Consider the following 20371-nt stretch of genomic DNA (forward strand, 5'->3'; position numbering starts at 1 on the left):
CTGAAAAACAGTTCAATCATGAACAATTCCTTGCTGTTAGGTATTTTCTTTCTGTTGAAGCGGTTGCATAGATGAATATATTAGGTATTGGGTTTTAAAAAAATGCACCTCTGTGTTTTGTGTGCACATGCTTGCACAATTGTGTACATATTAATTGCTTTCAAGCCAATTTGACCCAGTAACCATAGGTGTACAATAGAAATGCACTCAAAACGGTTTTCAAGGTTCTCAGAACACCAAGGTGGAGTGGAGTCTTTGGCTTGGTTTGAACTGTCAACCTTTTGTTTAGTATTCCAGTATTTAAATCTTTTGCATTACCACGAGACTCGTAGTAAAGTTATATACATAAGTAAAATTTGTAAGAGTAGATATGTAACTTGTAATAATTATATAATTGGTTTAATTGTATCAAACTATATAGGAGTTATTTAAGGAAATGCCTAAGGTTTTTAAATAAATGTCTGCTCCCATTTATGGCATTTTGGCCTGGCTTCAGCTTTAGGAAGTAGGACTAATTTATATAAACGGCTTCTTATGTTCTGAATGGTCTAGAAACTCGGTACTGCTGGCATGTCTGTTGGAAGCTGAGGCCGTGTCTTCTGTGTGCTTCAGGTGGTACCTACTAGTGAGGATTTGAAGCATAGGAGTGCAAGAGGAGACAGAGGGTTCTAGGTTCCTTCCATACTGATGCCTTATGGTTTCTTCTCTATTCCATTCCTCCCAACTTGGCCCCCCGACCCCGACAGTGTTCCTAAGCACAGTTCTCTTTAGAGTACTGTCATATAGCATGTTGATAATCGGTTGGGCATAATCCCCTTGGTGCTTGGTATAACTCCACTCCCCTTAACGGTGGCAATAAAGTTATAAGAACTAGATTTGAGGGGATGGGAAATTTATTTCCTTATGAGTGACAATTCATGTTGGCGGAAGAAATGTTGATATAGAAGACTGATTTTTTTTCAAACTGATGGGAAATTATATATGGGAACTCATAATTCTTTCAGTTACTATCCAGTGGAAAATCCCAGCAAAAATGGTACAGTAGCGTAAAAGTTGTGAATCAGACATGAACTTCTTAAATATTTCTGGAGTCAAACTAAGATGCCACTGTAGGAATCAAGCTATCTTATCTAGAATGACATCACATTTAAAGCTGTTTAAACATCAGAGCAGCTCTAGCCAACAGTAATTTGCTGCCTCTACGCGAGTCTGAGATCTGCCCCAAAACTTAAAAGAGTTTAAAGATGTGTAACATGCCCCCTTTAGTTGAGGGCTTCACAAAAATAAACTCATTGGATGTGAAGCTTATAGACAACTCTTCGGAAGAGCAGTAGACTGATCACAAGGCGAGGCTGGTTTGGGTTGTGTCCGTCAGCAGCTGTGACAAGCTTAGGAAAGTTGTTCTGCTGCTGTGTTGGGGGACTGAGGTGGTTGTAAGGTTCAGGATTCTAACTGCACAGACTCCTGTCGTGTGCCCTTTGACAGGTAGATAGCACTAGGCTCCCAGAATGGAGCGAGGTGTCTTGGATAGGAGAATCTGTCTCTATTATTTTGTTTGAAGATGTAAACTTGACAGACATGCCTGATTTTATGTGTGACTTCTCATTCGTACTTACTGAAGCTCTGTATGAATACTCTTGGCTTTTGAATTACATGAGCTAGAGTGATTATACTGGGAAGGGGACTGCACCAGTGATGGCAGATAACCAAAGGCTGGCTTAGAAAGGCATGAACAAAGGGGTGAGGGAGTGGTTAGTGCTTGGGCTCTGAGTTTAATGGAGGTGGGTTAAGAACTAGGGCTAATCCACACCAGCATTTATTTGGCTTTGTTGCTTAATCTTGTAATATAGTACAAAGAGACCTCCTAATGACTGGTCTTGTCCGGTTTAGGTCTTCTAAACAATGGAGGAGAGTGACTCTGATGGTCTCTGCAGGCTCCTAGAGTATCCATAAGCTCCTGGGTTTACTAGCACTCAAATATTAGTTAAGCTATCGCTTTGTTTCATTTCTGGTGTTAAATGGATGTTTGCAAAAAAGCTTTTTAATGTTGATTTAGTTGTTTTTCTTTAACAGGAATATCTTATCAAATTAGGCAATACAGAATGTCATCCAGAACAGTTTTTGGAAAGAAGATCAGAATTAGATAAACTATTGATTATTATTCAAAATGAAGACATTGCAGGTTTCATTCACAAGGTAGACTATTAAGTCATATTCACTTATTTGGTTATAAGAACTTCCTTATTTAAAAATCTTAACTGTCTTTGAGACTCAAGCCGTTTTAAAAATATTATCATAGCTTTAAAGGAAGTAGAACTTTGAAGTTGGGGAGCTTAGCACTGGAGAGCTAATCAATTTGTTTCAAGTTTGTACCTCTGCAAATTTGAATTGCTATACATCACAAATCATCTTCCCTATCATTCAAATACTCAATATTGAGAGTATTAAATCCTTGAGTATCAAGGGTCTGCTGATTTATCCTTACACTGCCATCATTTCTATTGGTATGCCCAAGGCTAAGGCTATTTGTGCCCCTTCTTTTGACAGCCCATTTACCTTTTGTCTTGGATTTGAAGCAGCCCCGTCCAGTCTTTATGAACTTTGCTCAGATCCTTACTGTTCTCTTTAAGGCCTTTCCTGACTGTTAGTACACACAGGCTCTTGCCCTCATCTGAATTCTGACTACTTGGTCAGGCATTTTGTTGATTCTGTTATCAGGACTATTGTAAGCTGCTTGTCCTTCATGGCAGGTACTGGTTTCTATATTGGGAAATATTTTTGTACTTGGCTTTCCATAGGCAACTCGCGTGTGTAAGTCTTAGTTTGTTGTTAGACATTTCTAGTAGGTTACTGTACTCTTGAGTCTGTAAGTTCATTTCCTTACCCCTCTTTATCTGTTTTCATTTTGGCATTGTTGTTACACAGGTACCTGGCTTGGTGATGCTAAAGAAGCTCCCATCTGTTAGTTTTGCTGGTGTTGATAGCCTGGATGATGTAAAAAACCATACATACAATGAGCTATTTGTATCTGGAGGTTTTATTGTGTCTGATGAATCCGTTCTAAATCCAGACGTCATCACAATCGGTAAGCTGTACTGCTCTCTTTTGAGCATGTAACGTCTCCTTTTCTCATTCATGGTATCAGTGATACTTTTAATTTAGTGGCCATTTGCTTTGCTATTTGTGGATAGTGTATTCTCACCATTTTCTAGAAGTTTTATTACTTAAACTTCCTTTCCTCGTTAGCCTTTTCAAGTCATTGTCTCTAAATCGGTTCTAGAACGAGACTCTCCCTGCCACACTTGGAGCACTCTGGTCACTGGCATGTTCCTCCATGCAGGGCTGCTGCTTTGGGGATATGTAGGTCTCTGTCTTCCTTAGAGAGAGAGAGAGGAAATGGAAGATTGAACTTTGTATATAATATGCACAAGCATTTCTGTAATTCAGTGCTGGAGTGACTTATGTATTAAATTACAAATGAATTTCTTTGTCTCTAACAGAGAACCTCAAAAATTTTTTGACATTCCTTGAAGAACTTAGTACTCCAGAAGGCAAATGGCAATGGAAAGTCCACTGTAAATTTCAGAAAAAGTTAAAGGAATTGGGAAGGTGAGATTTGGGAAATAACAAGTAATTGTTGATTAACATTATGTTCACAAATTGTCAATTTTTCCATGGTTGTGGATCATGGATGCTGCTTTAATTTTCACAGGTGTCTTTCAGACACCCCTGGAAATGGTAATAGAATTATGTGGCCATCATACAGGAAGTAGTATTCTTGTTTAGATGTAAATTTGGGGATGCTCTAGTTCAATCTTTGTCACTTGGGAGTTTGGAGTTTACCCTATTCCTCACTTTATCGCTACCTTATATTCCTTACGGCCACAGTAAAATGAACGGCCATTTTGCACATTAGCAATGTATGCCTAGCAGTAACAAAGGCTGGGGTATATGGGGTGAGAGTAACGGTGATTGATAGCTAAGGTTATGTCAACTTGAAAGGCTAAGATGCTCAGCGGTTTGGCGATTACATAATATGACTACCAGTTATGTAACGATGGAGTCATCCTCCAATTTTGCATAAGACCAATTTTCACACAAACTTTGCACATTGATAAGTGAGTATATTTAGATAAGGATTAATCCCCACCCGATGAGGATGAATAATCAATCTATCACAAATCCCTTTAAGTCATGTGAAGTAGTTTCAAAGATGCAACTTGTCCAGTTACGTAGTACTCTCATCGTCCAGACAGTAGCCCATGCCTTCTACTACCTGATGCTGTTTCTTAAAGAATAGAAGTGGCTTTCTGGCCTTATGTCTCTCATTATAAACTCTAACAAAGCTAAAGCTAATTATTTAGTAAGCACAAATGATAGGTGGAGATTTTAGCCTAAACAGAGTTAACTGATGGCCATCAGCGGCAGACAGTCCCTGCACACACATGTGGACAGTAGAATCCCTACACCCTGTTCCCCAGGAAGCAGCCTGCACCAGGCAGTGAACTAAGAAGTGCAGTTGCCACTGGTTACCTAAGTTTAGAAAGTACGGGTTTAGCAAAAAAAAATCTATACTAGATTTTAGAAATGCAGATCCAGACACCAAACTGCTTGATTTCACAGATTGAACACTAAAGCTTTAAGTTTGTTGACGCTTCTGAATGTCTACCAGAAGAAACATCTGGTTGAAATTTTATCGTACCACATATGTGACTCACAAACCCGAAATGCTCCAGAACTGGATTGCCTTATTAGACTTCAGGCTCAGAACATACAGCAACGGCACATAGTCTTTTTAACAGGTAAAGAAAGCACTCTTGACCTACCTTTCTCCTATTGGTCTAGGAATGTGGAGGAAAGGATTTTGTGGGGCTGTGGTAGGTGTTGGTCATTGAAGCTATGATACTGAAAATGTGGGAAAAGGGGATTTTGTGAAGACTGGGCACAGGTACTTTTGGTCCTTGCCTATTTTTAAGTATTTCATATTTGAAACTCTTCCCCTCCCCACCCCCGACTTGGTTTAGAGAAGAACATCAAGATGTTTGACAGCTATGCAGATAACGGAATAGTGGTGGCAACTACTGAAGACTTTATGCAAAACTTTAAAAGTCTTGTGGGCTACCACAACACCAACACAGAAGAAAACCATCCAATACTTGCTGCTACTGAGAATCATGAATCACAGTCAGGTAACTTTTCATTTTCTTTAAGGCAGACAGAAAAAGGATCGTTGTTGCTGAAAATAAGTATAAAATGGATCTGCAAATAAGTGGTGGGGTGGGGTGTGTGGCCCCCACAGGGCCATGTTTTAAGTAATGTATTCTGATACTTAAGCATGCATAAATCTTGCTGATCTTATTATACTCTAGTCAGTACAAGTTGATGTTACATAGTTACATAGTTTATGAAAGCAAACAAAATCTTTACTGGCTGCTATTGTCAGCAAAAGGGGTTGTTGTACTAAGAAAAAAATAGGAAACTAGAGATAAAAGTTTAACATTGGGCTGCTAAAATCTATCACCTTAGATGTGTAAAAGCTATCTTACCGATTTCTATAGCTTTAGTCTTTTGTGAGATGGCCTCTGCTTTAGGTCCAGGTTTTGTAGAAAATGAAAGATGTACGTACTTTTGTTTTTGATGAAAAGCAGAGATGATCAAACATTTGATAGAGCCTAACCAGCAAAGTATTCAGTGAAGCTAGATGTCAAAGAATTTTATTTGATATTTGTCTTGTCAAATACTGAATTACCGTATAACTTTAGATGCCGTTTTGACATTAACCTCTTTGGAGCTGGGAGTTGGGATTTCCCAACATTAAACGTGAACACATTTCGCAGAAGCTTTTAGCATCGGAGTATCTGGACATTCACACCTAGTGTGAGTGTTGTGACTAAATGAACTTGTGGCAGAAGACCAAGCTTTAAGTGATTGTGGACTTGCAGACCCTGACGCATTATATTGTGTGAGTAGTGTATAATTTTACAGTTTAAACAAATTGTGTATTTCAATAGAGGAGGACTTTTTGTTTTTTAAATGTAGCTCTTTTAGAAAGCGCTGAAAAGGATGAAGAGGATATGTCTCTGGATTCAGGGGATGAGATCTCACAAATAGAAGTATGCAGCAATTTTCATTCAGAAATATTGGCGAAAGATACCAAAGGATCACGTGGAACAGAGCAAAAAAAGAATGTTCATATTGAGTTGCAGTCATCTCCTGACATGCACAAAAGTTTATTAGAAGATAAGACTTATGAAAATGATTTTGAAGAGCAAGCTTCTGTTGATAGAGTATGCCCAGAATCAGATGAAAATGGCCATTCAGCAGAACAAGATTTACATAGCAACTTTCAATTAAATATGTCCCATCAGTTTAGTCATTTTAATGTTCTTACTCATCAGACCTTTTTGGGGACACCATATGCCTCAAGAAAGTGAAAATTGCTTTTTATCTGCTTATGCTCAAAACTTGGATAGACAAATCTCCATTTCAGTTGGGAAATAAAGGATTCTTCAAGTTGTTTTCAACGGAGAATAGTAACTTTTTAAAAATATATATATAGTTGGTGGACCTTTTTCTTTAAAGTGAATTAACAAGTCTAAACGAGGTTTCTTGTCTTTTGTCAATTTTTCCCCTTATTTAAAATCATGATGACTTGTAAGTTGAAGCATCTGAAGATTAAAATAAATAAATATATATTTTAACATATATTGTTACTTGGATTATATCATGTTGACACTTAAGTTTTATATGTATAACCGTGGTATTTACAGAAAGGATAGTAAACATCAGTGGTTGTACTTTTGATGTCAGATGATAAACTACTTTTGCTGAATTTATTTTGTCTGACGCTTTTGTATAGTGTTTTTACAAAGGTATAAGCAAGCCAGTGGTGTTAATATTTATAGGGTTTTTTGGCTCAGTACCACCTTAGGACCTACACTTAGCCATGCAAAATCGTTGTTAAAATTTCAGCTAGCTTTTCATTTGAGAATATTTTGATTTATATAATTTTTAGTGCTTGTGTGGTCCTTGACTTAACCAAATTCAATCTCATCTTTTTTTAAAAAAAGACTTGTTAGAGATGTTAAACATTAGCTATAGATTTTTAAACTGGTTGTCACAGAAAAAATGGAAGTCTATTTTTGATGGGATTTTAATAGTATTCATTACCATTTATTATGCACATATATCGTTAACTTTTTAAATTGCACAGCTGAAGTATAGAGTAGATATGTATTCAAACTCATACTTATTGCTTACTCATTACTAATGCTAAATTGTAAATATGCTTTGAATAGGATTTAGATAAAATTTTCATGTATGTCTAAAGGGAATACAGGTTATTCTGTGCCAGACTGTATCACGGTAAGTAGAAAGTTTTTATAAACCTCTAGGTTGTTAAAAAGTTTTTAAAAAAGATTTAAGAAATACCAAACTTTTACAAAAGTGTCTGCTTTATTAAAAGATTTACAGCATTTTTACTACATAATGTACATGTTTTTAAAAAATAAGCTCGGTGAATGATACAAGTGAGCAACAAGCACATTTTTTAATTTTAAAGAGAAAAAGCAAAGGTTATAGATTTGGTTTCTATATTTAAAATGAAGAACCAAAATGATCATCTTGATTTGCAGCTAAAGGCATGAGATTAGTTTCTAATTCCTTCTGCTTCTGAAGAAGCCCCTGAAATCACAATGTTGTGTTTGTTAGTAAAGGGGAGTACAAAAGTAGGCTTGCAAAGTAATTCCTATCTTACATTCCTGTGAATCTTGGCTACAGTATAAAAGCTTTACTCATCTGTCCTGCTGGATTTTCAGCAACACTTGGCACTGGTTTTCTCACTTAGCTAGGTAGCTAGTACCTAGTCTCCCTCCCTTTGGAGCATCGAGATGTCAGTCCATACGGACAAGGGCTTGACTGGGTAACACAATGAAGGACCTGCTGAAGTAGGCCCTTCCTCACAAATTTTATCTCGAGTTAAGCCAGGATGTAAATATACTTTTTCACTTTCAGGAAAGATAATCATGTCATAGTGAGTGGTTAAAATTAGCTCTTGGCTGCTAATGGAATTGCTGGAACTTCCACAGGAGGAGGATATAGGGGGCCGCCCACCTGTTTCAATGAATTGTACTCTGCCCTATTAGGTAGCAGTGAATCAAGACACTAGAGTTGACATTACTTGAAATTAGCATTTCAAAAACTTCAATAAAAAAATCCTACTCATTGAGGCAATTCTAAAAGCCTATATAGGCTTTCTAGGGCTGTAGAAAGGAAAAAAATAGTCTAGTGAATTTTAACTGCCAAACTTGAAGCTAGCAGCTTCAAACACTTAACCAGCACAGCTTCCCCCAACCCCCAGGATAGCGTATACTACTAGCCTTAAATATTGGCTGTTACCCATTTATGGAGAAAATAATTTAAGATTTTACCTATAATTTCACAAAAAATACTGTGGGCTTGGGGCAGCTTTTTTTTTTTTCTTTTTCAGAGGGCCTTACTAATGTTTTACCATTTAAATGTATGTTATTTTTCATTCAATAAAAATGTCAATATTTGAACTGTCTCATGACTTAATACTGCAAAAGAGAATGTGAAAGCTATAGTCCTATAGCACTTCTAACAGTTAAGACACAAAACCAGTCCTACACATGGTGGGAATGCTTATTACCTGTCTCAGTTCGGACAGCCCCTTAAGGATTGCTTGCTGTCGATCTCTGTTTTTCACCAAATTAGGATTAAGAAGTGGGTCCTTGCCATGGTCAGATTCAAAGAGCTGCTGCTGTTCTTGAGCAGAGTCTAAAAGGACAGGTGAAATTAGTACGTCTCATGCATTTCTAATAACATAGCCTTAAATTACGTCGTATTTTAAGAATTCATTAAATTGGGGTGACACAGAATTTTAGAAATAAAAATTTTTAAGAGAAAATTTCCCATCTCTAAAAGGGGCGGGGCACACCTTATTAAGAACTGGGTGTAACACTTTTAACTGAACTTAAAACTCAGGGCTGGAATGGCAATTTGGGTTTAGGGTCCATTTGTACAGCAAGAACACATGTACGTACTTACCATGCTGGCTTTGGTGTTGATGGTCCTGGGTCAAAGGCCTAGAGAGAGGTGCATCAGGATCCAGGTAATAGATCTCATTGGTTCGGACATATGGAATGAAATGGGATATTTCAGAAATCCCAAATGGTGACTCCGATTGACTAGCTCCTGCAATCAGAGGCTCGCTTTCATAACTATTTTTAACTGCTACGCTTGATGTATTTGTCTGAGTTTGTTGGGTTCTGCTTTTCACTCTTGGAATTGGTGATTGAAGCCTACTTTAAAAAGGGAGGGGAGCAAGAATTTTTAATAAGAAAATTGTGCATTTTAATTGAGGCATTTAAAAAAACAAAACACTGCCAGTCCTGGTGGTGGCATGGTGTATTTAGCTACGAACTGAAAGGCCAGCAGTTTGAATTGAGCCGCCAAGGTGGAAAGATTTAGCCATTGAAGCCTACAGGGACAGTTCTACACTATCCTATGGGGTCACTATAAGCTGAAGCGTAACTACACATTTAATTTACTCCAAATAAACTATAACACTTGCAAGAACACCAATTCTTATAAAAATACTAGAGTTCTATGGTAATCTTTGAATAGAACAAAAACCTTCCGTTTTTACTACTGGCTGAGACCTATACTCAAGTACAGGGGTTAATTAGTTAATTCTCACTTTGTACAGATTCCTCGTTGATCTACTCAATTTTTATGTAAATGTAAAATCAAAACTCTCAGCACATGCCTGACGCACATGTCCCCCGCTGAGACTGACACGATCTTGTTTCAACTCGACTGTTTTGCTTTCTGTTGGCAACTTTGCCGTTTTAAACCTGTGCAGCCTAGTGTTCTTATACTTAAAAAGGCTTTGATATACCTTGGGGAGAAAATGTGAATTAAGTAAGCTTCAATGTTAATGAGTCAAGTCTATTAAAATGTCTTTAAATAAAAACATGTAAAGCAAGATTATATACTGACTGGTTGGCAAAACCTGTTATTTTTCCCCGAGGGAGGAAGGAAGGAGCAGTGGTTCCACAGTAGGTTGTAAGTGCTAAGGGCTCACAGTGGCTTTAGCCCATGAGAACCCTCTGCAATAGACCCAGCCTTTCTTTTGTCCATTGTAAAGAAACTATTCAGCCCCATTACAAGACAACACTAACTAGTGCTGGCACAAAGGCAGAATTAGAACATTTCTGCATATGCTGGAACTGTTTTAATTTAAAGAATATTTATTAAGAGAAGAGATAACAAAGACACGAAATGGCATCTGCATGTGGGGGTTTTTTTTGTTGGTGGTGGTTTGAACTTTTTATTGTGAGCTGCATATGCTGGTTTGAATCTCCAACCAGAATGCCTATTCCACTATTTATATACCGTATATACGGTACCTATAAAAACAAGAGCACTAAGCTGACCTAGAGACGGCTCCTGCTGGGGATGCCTAGCTTCGAACCTCCCAGAGGCTTCCCATTCAGGTGTGGTCCAGTCAATTCTTTAGCTGGAGCTTCAATGCCACTTTCCTCAAAACTTAACCACTCACCTGGGAGCCCCTCCCCCTGTCAATTCCTTGCTGTCTTCATGTATGTATGCCTGATCTCCTAGATATTGCTATGTTTAATGCTGCTTGTTCCACACACAAAAAAATTTATGTTACTATAGATTCAGTCTTATGTAATAACATACCTTTCCTTGCTGAAAGAATTAATATTTTGAGGCTCTTCTTCCTAAAAAAAAAGGATAGGATAAATGCAGCTAAGGTGTATTATGTAGCTTTCCCGTATGTCCCCATAGAGATATTCATTGGTTACATGTTGGAATAAGGTGAATAACATCACGGAGTGGAAAGAGGCAGTGTTTTCCTATAGTGGTAGAAACCAGCAATTCTTATTTTATAAGAAAGCTTGACTAAAGAGTAGCACTTACCAAAGGTAGATTTCTGTAAAAGACCAGCTAGTAAACAGTTTGGGGCTTTGCTGTCTCCCCATAAAACTTTACAAAATCATTTCTGTCAATCCCTGGTACAAGTTAAAGCTATTTCTAAAACTCATTTAGAAACAGAAGTTTTGTCAAAACACACAGAATCATTTTAATCTAGAAAAAAAAATACATGCTTGATAACAAAATATCAAGCAGAAAGGTTTACCTTTTTCCCTGGATGCCACTTGAACCTCAACGCTGGGTCGTGATGAGACGCATGAAGAGCTGGAGAAGTCCCTCCATTTCCAATGAGGTGTCCTGGATGATTTCTTTCTACCAAGTGAAGCAGTTCCATCTGACGCCTTAATTTTTTTTCTTCTCTTTGCTTTTGAAGCTGTTTTGGGTACCTTTCTGATGCTGTAATATATCTTTTCAGTGGCTTATTTATATTCCAGTCAGGTCTTTTATGACATTTCTTCATGTGTTTCATTTGTTTCTCTGTTCGTGTGAACTGATTACAGTGTTCATTATGCCAACTGTTTTCTTTTTCTATGTGGGTGTCTTTATCTTGATTGTTTTTCTTAGTGCTAAAAGGTATATGAAATTCTGTAGGAATTTCAGGAGATGGATAATCTATAATCTTTTCAATCACTGATCCACAGTGTGATTCTGCATGGAGAATTCCTTTATTAGTATCATCTAAAAAAATGTTTCAGACGATTATTCTCAGTAACTGGTTTATGTGTGTGTATGAATAGATACATATAAATACATAATTTCTCAGAGCACGTTTCCACAAAATTGGGCTTTTTCTTAGAACACAGAAAATGCATGTGTCCGGGATCAGTGGGTGGCTATAAACTAGCACTCTCAGAATCTCACTTCTGTGGAGAAAGACTGGCTTTCTCGCGCCCCTGTAAACAGTCCCAGTCTGGGAAGCCCCAAAGGGTTGCTCTCAGTCGCATCAACTCCTAGCAGTGAGTTTGGTTTTTGGCAACCTTGTTAAAACCAAAAAAAGGGGCAAGCTTGCTGCCCTCCAAGTCCATTCCAACTCACAGCAGCCGTGAGGACAGAGGCAGAACTGCCCCGTTGGGTTTCTGGGTAAATTTTTATGGGAGTTTTCCAAAAGTCTAATCTTTAATACAAACTGGTTTCCGAAAGGTTCAATTCTATGCAGAGGTCAGCTCAAATGGTTACAGTGAATGTTCTTTTGAGATCCCAAAGGGACAATCTTGATGGGTTTTCTTGAAGACTTTAGTGACTTTCTTTCCTCATCAATGCAGTTTTCAGTTTTTCTTAAAACTTCCAATGAAGGTCCCGGAATTGCTCTTTATTCTTCAAGAAAGGGCAATTCTGGGACCCTCATTGGAAGTTTTAAGAAAAACTAAAAACTGCATTGATGAGGAAAGAAAGTCACTAAAGTTATGCCAAGGAATTATTTTCCCATTATGACAACGTACCTGCTTAATCTTCAAGGGCTACCCTAAAAGAAGCTTACACTACACACCCGACAGCCCTCATCTTAACCCCTTCAGACTTTGTTTTGTCCCCAAATGCAACAATAAAACTCCAAAAAACCTTATAGCCATGAAGTCAATTCCAACTCAAGGTGACCCTATAGGACAGAGTAGAAGTGCCTGAGGATTTCCGAGACAACCCCTTTCTTTATGGGAGTGGGGAGTGTAGAATGCCTCATCGTTTTCCCGCTGATTTGCTGACCTCATGGTTAGGTTAGCAGCCTGACTCTTAAGCACTATGCCATCAGGTGCCCTCCCTAAACTTGACAGAAAAGGAAAACGGTTTGAGCCCCTTCAGGACAATCTTGACAGGTGTGTAAATGTCAGAGTGTGGAATTGTGCAGGGAAAGGTTAGATGGAAACCGTGTCTTCAGATACAGGGAGACATAAACATGGAGAATGTATCAAGAAGCAATGTCTTCACAATTTGGTGGTTTTGGTTAACAAAGGTTTCTATGATTCTGCAGCAATACTTTTGGACCTACTCTTGTATTTATTTCTAAGAGTAATCTACATTTTGTCCCTATCAGGTAGCTCCCAACACTCCCCCCAAAAGCAATTGAAAACAGCTCTTTGAAAATGAACATTTGTAGTTTCCTTGTTATCCTGGTTTAAGATTAATGAACATAAATGTAAAATGATCTGAAAACAATCCTGATTTTCTTTTTATGTGAACAGTTTCATTGGCATATAATTGACATGCCATACAATTCAGTAGCTTAAATATATTAAAATGACTTGCAATCAAAATTTGGGAACACTATGCATTCTTACCCATTATAATTGGCTTCCCACACCCATGTCTTTTAGTTCTTTGCTTTTACCTCAGACACTACGTCATGTGTCATATAAGTACCCACTTGGAGCCACGTTTTCAGGTGATTACTAAGCACACAAAGTCGCGATGCAGTATGTAAATTTAAGTCCTCCCCTCTGTATCTGAAAGGAGCGGGGTGGGGGGGGGGAGTGGGCTACAAGCTGTAAGATGAAACAGACTGAACCCACCAGATGGGTTGCCTGCTCCAGTTGTAAACTACAACCCATTCTTTCTACACCATTAAAGAGATACAGGCTCAGGAACCCACAGGTCAGTTCCATGCTGTCCTCTAGGGTTGCTATGAGTCTTGAGTTTGAATTGAGAAACAACATTGCAAAGGCTCTCATGTATGAATGAAATTTCAACTATCTAACCAGGCACCGAAAGACAAAGCACTGCATAGCACATTAAGTCGAGTTACAGATTTTCTGATTCACTGACAGCTTAAAGAAATACACTACATTGGGTATGTTCTTTAGGCTGGAGCTTCTGTAGGACTAATCCTTAGCAAGGCTACCCAAGCTGCACCATTTCTCTTAAAGCTCTCTAACAGGCAGGACCACACCCATGGGTTTCTAAGTCTGCTGTGTGCTGCTGCTTTCAAGTGGGCTCCAAGGCAGGTTAAAAGGAGGGAAGGCTGGGGTCAGGGTACTTATTCCATTGGCTCATTTCCCTGAGAACTAACCTCATAACCTCAGGCTGACTGCTCCTGAACCAAACACTACTGCTACTTTCAGGTGAGACCTACACTTACCTTCTGGGAAGAGCTCAGTTGCTGCTCACACCAAAGTCAATGCATCATTTACTGTGGTTCCCTTATACCTACTCCGATGGAAATAATTCTGTTCTAAATAAATCATTTTGATTTTTCCTATTTTGGGGCTTTTATGGAATAAATTCCCCCTTTCCCTTAATAGTGCCACGCAATATCACTCTAGTCTTTGAAACTTTCCCTTAATTGACATGTAGGTAGAACTTAAGTAATTGTATTTAGAAAGGGAAGGAGTGAACCAGATTCTGTTATGCCTAAGAGAAGACCAAAATATACCAAGAGTGCATTTGGAAAATAACTTCAGTTAAAGAAGCAGTGGCACTGGCTAACACTTTCCAGAGTCCCGTTCTACTCTCCCGTCATAAGATGTGAGTTACAGTAAAAATATCTACCGTGGCTCTCTGGTACTACCTGTTCGCTTATGGCCAGCCAAACAGATTTTTTGTCTTTACGTTACACCAGGATCCCACAAGGCCCATCAATACTGACTGAGGAATGGAAGATTTCCCAAGTGGGGTGCTGAAAGCATTCATAATAAGCATGAAGATTTGTGATAATGATAGCAAAGATACAAACTTACTGCCTATTTGAAAAATTAAAACCAGGCAATTAAAAAGATGCACAACACTTACCATGAGACATCAGATAAATGCAAATGAAACAACGAGATATCACTTTCAAAACACTAAGCAAAAAACCAAGCTAGTTGCCAAAAAGTTGACTTTGATCATGAAACTGTTGTAAACTTAAAACAGGGATTTCAAGGCTGTGGTATTTAAGAAGCAGACTGTCAAGCCTTTCTTCTGAGATGACTTTGGGTGTGAGAACTGCCAACCTTTTGGTTAGTAGTTGAGCACATACGCATTTATACTATGCCCAGGTAGGTACTCGCTTTGACATAAACTAGGTGGACTATAATAAAAAAGACAATGCTAAAATAAAAAGAGTTATGTGATATGGCAAGTTCACTCTTACTTAGGTCTATGCCCAAGAAGCAACTCAAGAACCTGTACTTGAGTACTCAAAGCAGTTTATGCGTAATAACCCAGTAGCCCCAGAGTGGACATAAACATATCCATTATCTGATAAAATGGATAAAACTATTGGATACAGCATCTGGGGGTCTTAAAGGCTTGTAGTTAAACAAGCAGGCATTTAACAAGAAGCAACAAAGCCCACATGGAAGAAGGAATCCAGACTAAGATGAGACGTCGGCGGGAAGAGCTATCAGAAGTTAAAAACGCAACCAAATCTGTATGAAGGGGAGTGGATGTAATGGAGACCCAAACTCTACCAGCAAGACAACTGGACAGTCCCTTTCAAAAGGGCCACAGAACGGAAGATAAATTCAGGGTGCAGTATGGCACTGATGAACCACATAACTATCCTCTAGCTATTATTTCCTCCCCTTACTATTAAGGTTTTTGTTTTCCCTCAATCATGTTAGACTTGTGTATGTTCATTTGTGTATTTAAGATGGTTTGGTGCATGGTCATCAAGACAGAGGACCCCTCAGGCAGTGACAGGGGCAATGGTTCCCTGAGGGTATGGAAAGTGGGTCAGGGAAGGGGTGGAGGGGGAACTGACAGCACTGATGATTGTAAAACCCTACTGGATGGGATTGAACAACAGAACCGTATGGGAAGGGAAGGCTATGTCAATAAAAATATTTTTTAAATCTATTACCTGGCAATAAAAAAAGAAATACCCATGTACGCTTTACAACAATATGCTAAGTGAAAGTAGCCAGTCATCAAAGACCATGTGAGATGGTTACAATTATATAAACTGTCCAAATAAGGTCAATTTGTAGAGAATGAAAGAATAAAGGTTATCTGGACGTGAAGGAAGCAGCCCTGGTGTAGTAGTTGTGTGTTGGGCTGCCAATTGCAAGATCAGCAGTTCAAAACCACCAGCAGCTCTGTGGAATATAGGGCTTTCTACTCCTATAAAGAGTTGCAGCCTCGGAAACCCACAGGGCAGTTCTAGCCTGTCCTAAATGGTTACTATGACTTGGCATCAACTTGGTGGCACTCACTGAGTGCGAGGGGGTAAACAAGCCCTGGAGGGGCTGGGGATGAGGATAACTGATAATGGTAATGAAGTTTTTTTCTTGGGGTGATTAAAATGTTCTAAAATAATGATAATGGCTGCACAATTCTGAAGATTCTAAAAACCATTAACTTGTATAATTTTAAAAGGATAAATCTTATGGTATATTAATGGTTAAAAAAATTATGGCGGACCTCTAATTTCTAATTTAATTATACTTAAAAACCTCAAATTACTTTAATATTTACATTTTACATTAATTGAAGTTAATTCTCATTGCTCTAATTGTGGCTTAAATTTTAAATCACAAATTCTAAAGAAATACCTGTTTGTACACCAGTATCCTTCTTGGGAGAGGTTGTAGAATTGATATATGTATTCATTTTACCACTGGCTTCATCATAATTATGTCTTGAACTTGAAACATTGTGAGTGGATGCATTATATTCCATTTGTACTGTATCAACTGGAAGAAGAAAATGATCTAATGACAATTCAGGAACATCAATAAAAATTATATGTAGCAGCAACCAAGAATCAGCAACACTTTTAGTTAATGATATAAAAACTGCAATGAACATTTAGAAAGGCTAACTTCTTTAAAAAGGTAATCCACTCCCATCAATTCAACTGTGAATCGGCAATGCTATAGGACAGAGCAGAACTGCCCCCATGGAGTTTCTCTCATGAAGCAGCTGGTGCTTTGCTTTGGGTTCCCATCAAGGCACTTTACCAATGGGACACTGCGGTGCCTTCAAAAGGTTACTTACATTTTATACCTTGCTGAATTTAGGGAGATCAAGTCATCATCTTTGTAAAAACCAGTATAAAAGTACACATCTTAATTACCTCACAGAATTATTGTAGCACAAAACAAATTTATGCAAAAAAGTGAAAGGTATAGTACTATTGTATTTTAAAACGGTTTCTCAAATAAAATAATGCTTTAAAAAGTTCACGGGAAAATGGAATGAAAAGATAATTTTCCCACAAACTTTTCTAAGCTCCTCAAACTGTTGGTTGGCCCCAGTACAACTGAAGGTAATATTGCCCAATCCTGGGCCAGCCTCACAACAGTTGCAGCTACTGTGTCAATCCGTCTCCTTGTGGAGCCCTCCTCTCTTTCGCTGCCTCTTTACTTGACCAAGCATGATGTCTTTTTTTTTTTTCACAAGAGAAAAGCTTGTAGTTAGTTCAGGGATCGTTTGTTGGCATGATGTCTTTAAGTATGGGCACTTATATTGGTTACATTAGTTCAAACTCCAACACCACACGAACAAAAAGACAAAATGATTAAAAAATAGGCAAGTCATGAATATGCACCTCAACAAAGGTGATATTCATGTAGCCAACAAAATGCACGAAAGATATTTAGAGCATTAGCCAATTAGAGAAATGCAATTTGCATCTTCTGCTGAAAATAAGTGATGAAAAAGCTGAAGGTAACAAATGCCTACAAGAATGTGGGAAATTTGGAACCATTATCCAGGACTGTAGCATGGTACAGCCCTTGTGAAAAGTGCTGGTGCTGCCTTACCATTCTGGAAATAGAAACCCTCTATGATTCTCAATTCCACTCCTCTACAGGACATAAGAACAAACTGATGCACTCCAATAGTGCCCATCAATGAATGAATGAGTCAATAAAATGACTCCTTGAAGCATAAGATTCTGGAAGATGGGACACTGAGTGATAGAATCACGAGGACACACAGCATTTGACAATGTTTACAAGAGGACATACAGAAACCAACATGTATTGGTCATGACTAGGAAGGGGCTGAGGGGGAGGAGTGGGGAAGTCACTTTAGATAGGTGAGACTGGTTTTTAGTGATGGGAAAGTTGACACTGAAGATGGATGAGGTACACACACCTTGACACGGTAAAGGCCACAAAACAAGGCACACTGGAGATTTATGCAAGCTGTAGCTACCCTCTGTATCAAAGGTACAAGAGGCCTAATGAAACAGCAGTGATGAGGAAACTGAGCTTCAGAGGAAAGGATAGTGAAGTGGACTGAATACTGGCTAGAAAGCCGCAGCAGCCATGAGAGAGAGGGGAACTTTGCAAGCAGCAGTCCATCCACCCGGTGGCCTGCCTCCCCAGTGGCAAATGATAACAAAGGAGAGATCCTCCTGTATTCCCCACATTCTCCCAAAGATCAACGCATGGCCAGCACCCACCCTACCAACCTAATGGCCAATCACCCAAGCTCACCCCACATGCAGGCCCTGCTTTACCTGAGGTCAGGGGTGAGCCCTTGCACATCAGGGGCTGAGTGCATCCCCTCCGAGTCCAGAGGTGGGTTAACTCCCCTTCATGATATCAGCCTAACATGCAGTGTTGGGTCCCTGGCCAGAGGCAGGAATTCTTACCATGACCCTAGCTGCTTTCTGGGGCCAAATGAATTCCTTCCAGAAAATAGCACTCTGACTTCGGCCACCACTAAGTACTTTGGGATCAGGTACCCTGTACCCAGACAACATATAGGCCAAGTGCATATAGCACCAAAGTACCATCAATCTCTTGCCTCTCCATTCAGATTCTTAGCTGGCAGAGGGTACCAACACATATTGGGCAACACTGCCCCACCTCCACCCCCAGTTTCCTCCTTTCTGTGCTTGTTTTACCTTTTGTTTAACTTTTTGGCTGATGTTTGTTCTTGTTCTCGCTCCCCTTCTCCCCTTCCCTGCCCGTACCGCCTGATTAAAGACTGCAACCGTACACATGGCCCCGCTACATCTGTACCCCTCAGAGACACTGCTGGGTGCGGGCCCATGACAACCACTCCCATACCATCTGATCACTGACACATAGCTCAAGACAGCCACCAACCAAACGCCCTCAGCTTGACTACATAGCAAAGAAAGAACTGCAAACACGCCTGTATTCTCTATTACATTCACTAGGATACAGGTGGTGAGTGTTTAAAAGTCTCACTAACATACAATTATTGATTAAATACAAATACGCTGCCACAGTATTTTGAAAACACGAAATTGCAGTTTACATTAAAAGGCAAAACACAGTGGCCCAAACAAATGTACAGAGCCAGAAGGTTTTTCTTCAAGAAAGAAAATGCATTGGAAATACCTGGCAAGGAATTCAAACTAATGGTATTTGTACTCCTTTAACAAACTGTAATAAAGATCAACAAAGGTACAGATGAAATCAAAGAAAAATCTTTAGAAGAATTCAGAAAAGCAGGACAAGAACATACTGATAGATTAGAAACCATACAGCCATAGAAACCCAGAATACAAACAGAAAATTTCAAAAGTAATGAAGAGCAAAGGAGTAAAATTCAATCAATGAAAGACAAAATTAGTAAGCTTCCAGATTTAATATACAAGTGATTGGAAAGCCACAACAACAACAACAAAAAAACAACGAAAAGCACAGAGAAAATTGTCATGGTTGTTGGAAGAAAACTTCTCTAACATTAAGGTAAAAGAATATTCAAGAAGTTGAATGAATTCCAAATTAGACCCCAAAAGAAAAGCACCGTAATACATCCTGACCAAACTTTCCAAAACCAGTCACAAAGCGCTGCTCAGGGAGAAGTGACGTGACCTAGAAAACCAGTAAGACTAAGACTTCTCAGAACCATGCTAGCAAGCAGGCAATGGGATAACATATATAAAACCCTGGATGAACTGGATTGAAAGTAAAATTTCCAACACTGTCTCCCCCCAATGTTCATCATCCAGCATCTCATACTTCTAACACTGCATCGTCTCTATCAATCAAATTTTCTACCCCCCCCATACTGGTTTAGTGTTGATGATTTTTCTGAGCCCAGGTCAAATGAATGGAAAGAAAATTTCAATATATCACCGAATGGTTTATTAAGTATTAAAGGTAAAAAATAACAGGTTAACTAAGGCTTTTAGATGTCTTCAAGATTTATGAAAAATTAAGGAATTATTCAGTTCCTAGCTAATTTTGATTTATTTTCATTGTAACTAAGACTCCTATAGACTTTGCCAACAAAATTTAAATTCTTATTTTAGGATTGACTCTCAACTAAGCAGATTTTCCTTTTAAGAATTAAATCTAAAAATGTTTATCCTTCGGCTGTCATATTTTGAAAACACATCTGGCCTTCTTATTTACGGCTGTATGAGGTACAGTTCAAAATAAGGAGTTACACCTGGGTTAGACTTCTGTGTGAGATTGGCCCTGACCATGTTCTTTGTGTAGGGGGTATGAATTGAGAATTTTACATCCACTTTCTTCAGGCAGCAAAGCAC

At 38.7% G+C, this 20371-nt stretch overlaps 2 protein-coding genes across 12 annotated transcripts in view; one reads left to right on the forward strand and one right to left on the reverse strand.

Annotated features, from left to right (window-relative positions):
* Window positions 1–8558, forward strand: part of TASOR (transcription activation suppressor) — a 72240-nt gene extending 63682 nt beyond the window's left edge. For 6 of the 9 annotated variants that reach the window (XM_075550012.1, XM_075550020.1, XM_075550014.1 and 3 more), the window contains 6 exons: window positions 2074–2196; window positions 2926–3085; window positions 3501–3609; window positions 4624–4802; window positions 5025–5189; window positions 6040–8558. In XM_075550012.1, coding sequence (XP_075406127.1) covers window positions 2074–2196; window positions 2926–3085; window positions 3501–3609; window positions 4624–4802; window positions 5025–5189; window positions 6040–6434 — 1131 coding nt within the window. In that variant the 3' untranslated portion in view covers window positions 6435–8558. Of the gene's footprint in view, window positions 1–2073; window positions 2197–2925; window positions 3086–3500; window positions 3610–4623; window positions 4803–5024; window positions 5190–5762 lie in introns of all 9 variants that reach the window. The other 3 variants (XM_075550016.1, XM_075550017.1, XM_075550019.1) reach the window with 1 other exon arrangement.
* CCDC66 (coiled-coil domain containing 66) overlaps window positions 7424–20371 on the reverse strand; it is a 56622-nt gene continuing 43674 nt past the window's right edge. Inside the window, exons 14-19 of one of the 3 annotated variants that reach the window (XM_075550024.1) lie at window positions 16443–16583; window positions 11186–11628; window positions 10726–10766; window positions 9067–9323; window positions 8669–8796; window positions 7424–7683 (exon numbers count right to left, since the gene is read on the reverse strand). In XM_075550024.1, coding sequence (XP_075406139.1) covers window positions 7597–7683; window positions 8669–8796; window positions 9067–9323; window positions 10726–10766; window positions 11186–11628; window positions 16443–16583 — 1097 coding nt within the window. In that variant the 3' untranslated portion in view covers window positions 7424–7596. Of the gene's footprint in view, window positions 7684–8668; window positions 8797–9066; window positions 9324–10725; window positions 10767–11185; window positions 11659–16442; window positions 16584–20371 lie in introns of all 3 variants that reach the window. The other 2 variants (XM_075550023.1, XM_075550022.1) reach the window with 2 other exon arrangements.

The sequence above is a fragment of the Tenrec ecaudatus genome, chromosome 5, assembly GCF_050624435.1.
Source record: "Tenrec ecaudatus isolate mTenEca1 chromosome 5, mTenEca1.hap1, whole genome shotgun sequence".
Lineage (NCBI taxonomy): Eukaryota > Metazoa > Chordata > Mammalia > Afrosoricida > Tenrecidae > Tenrec > Tenrec ecaudatus.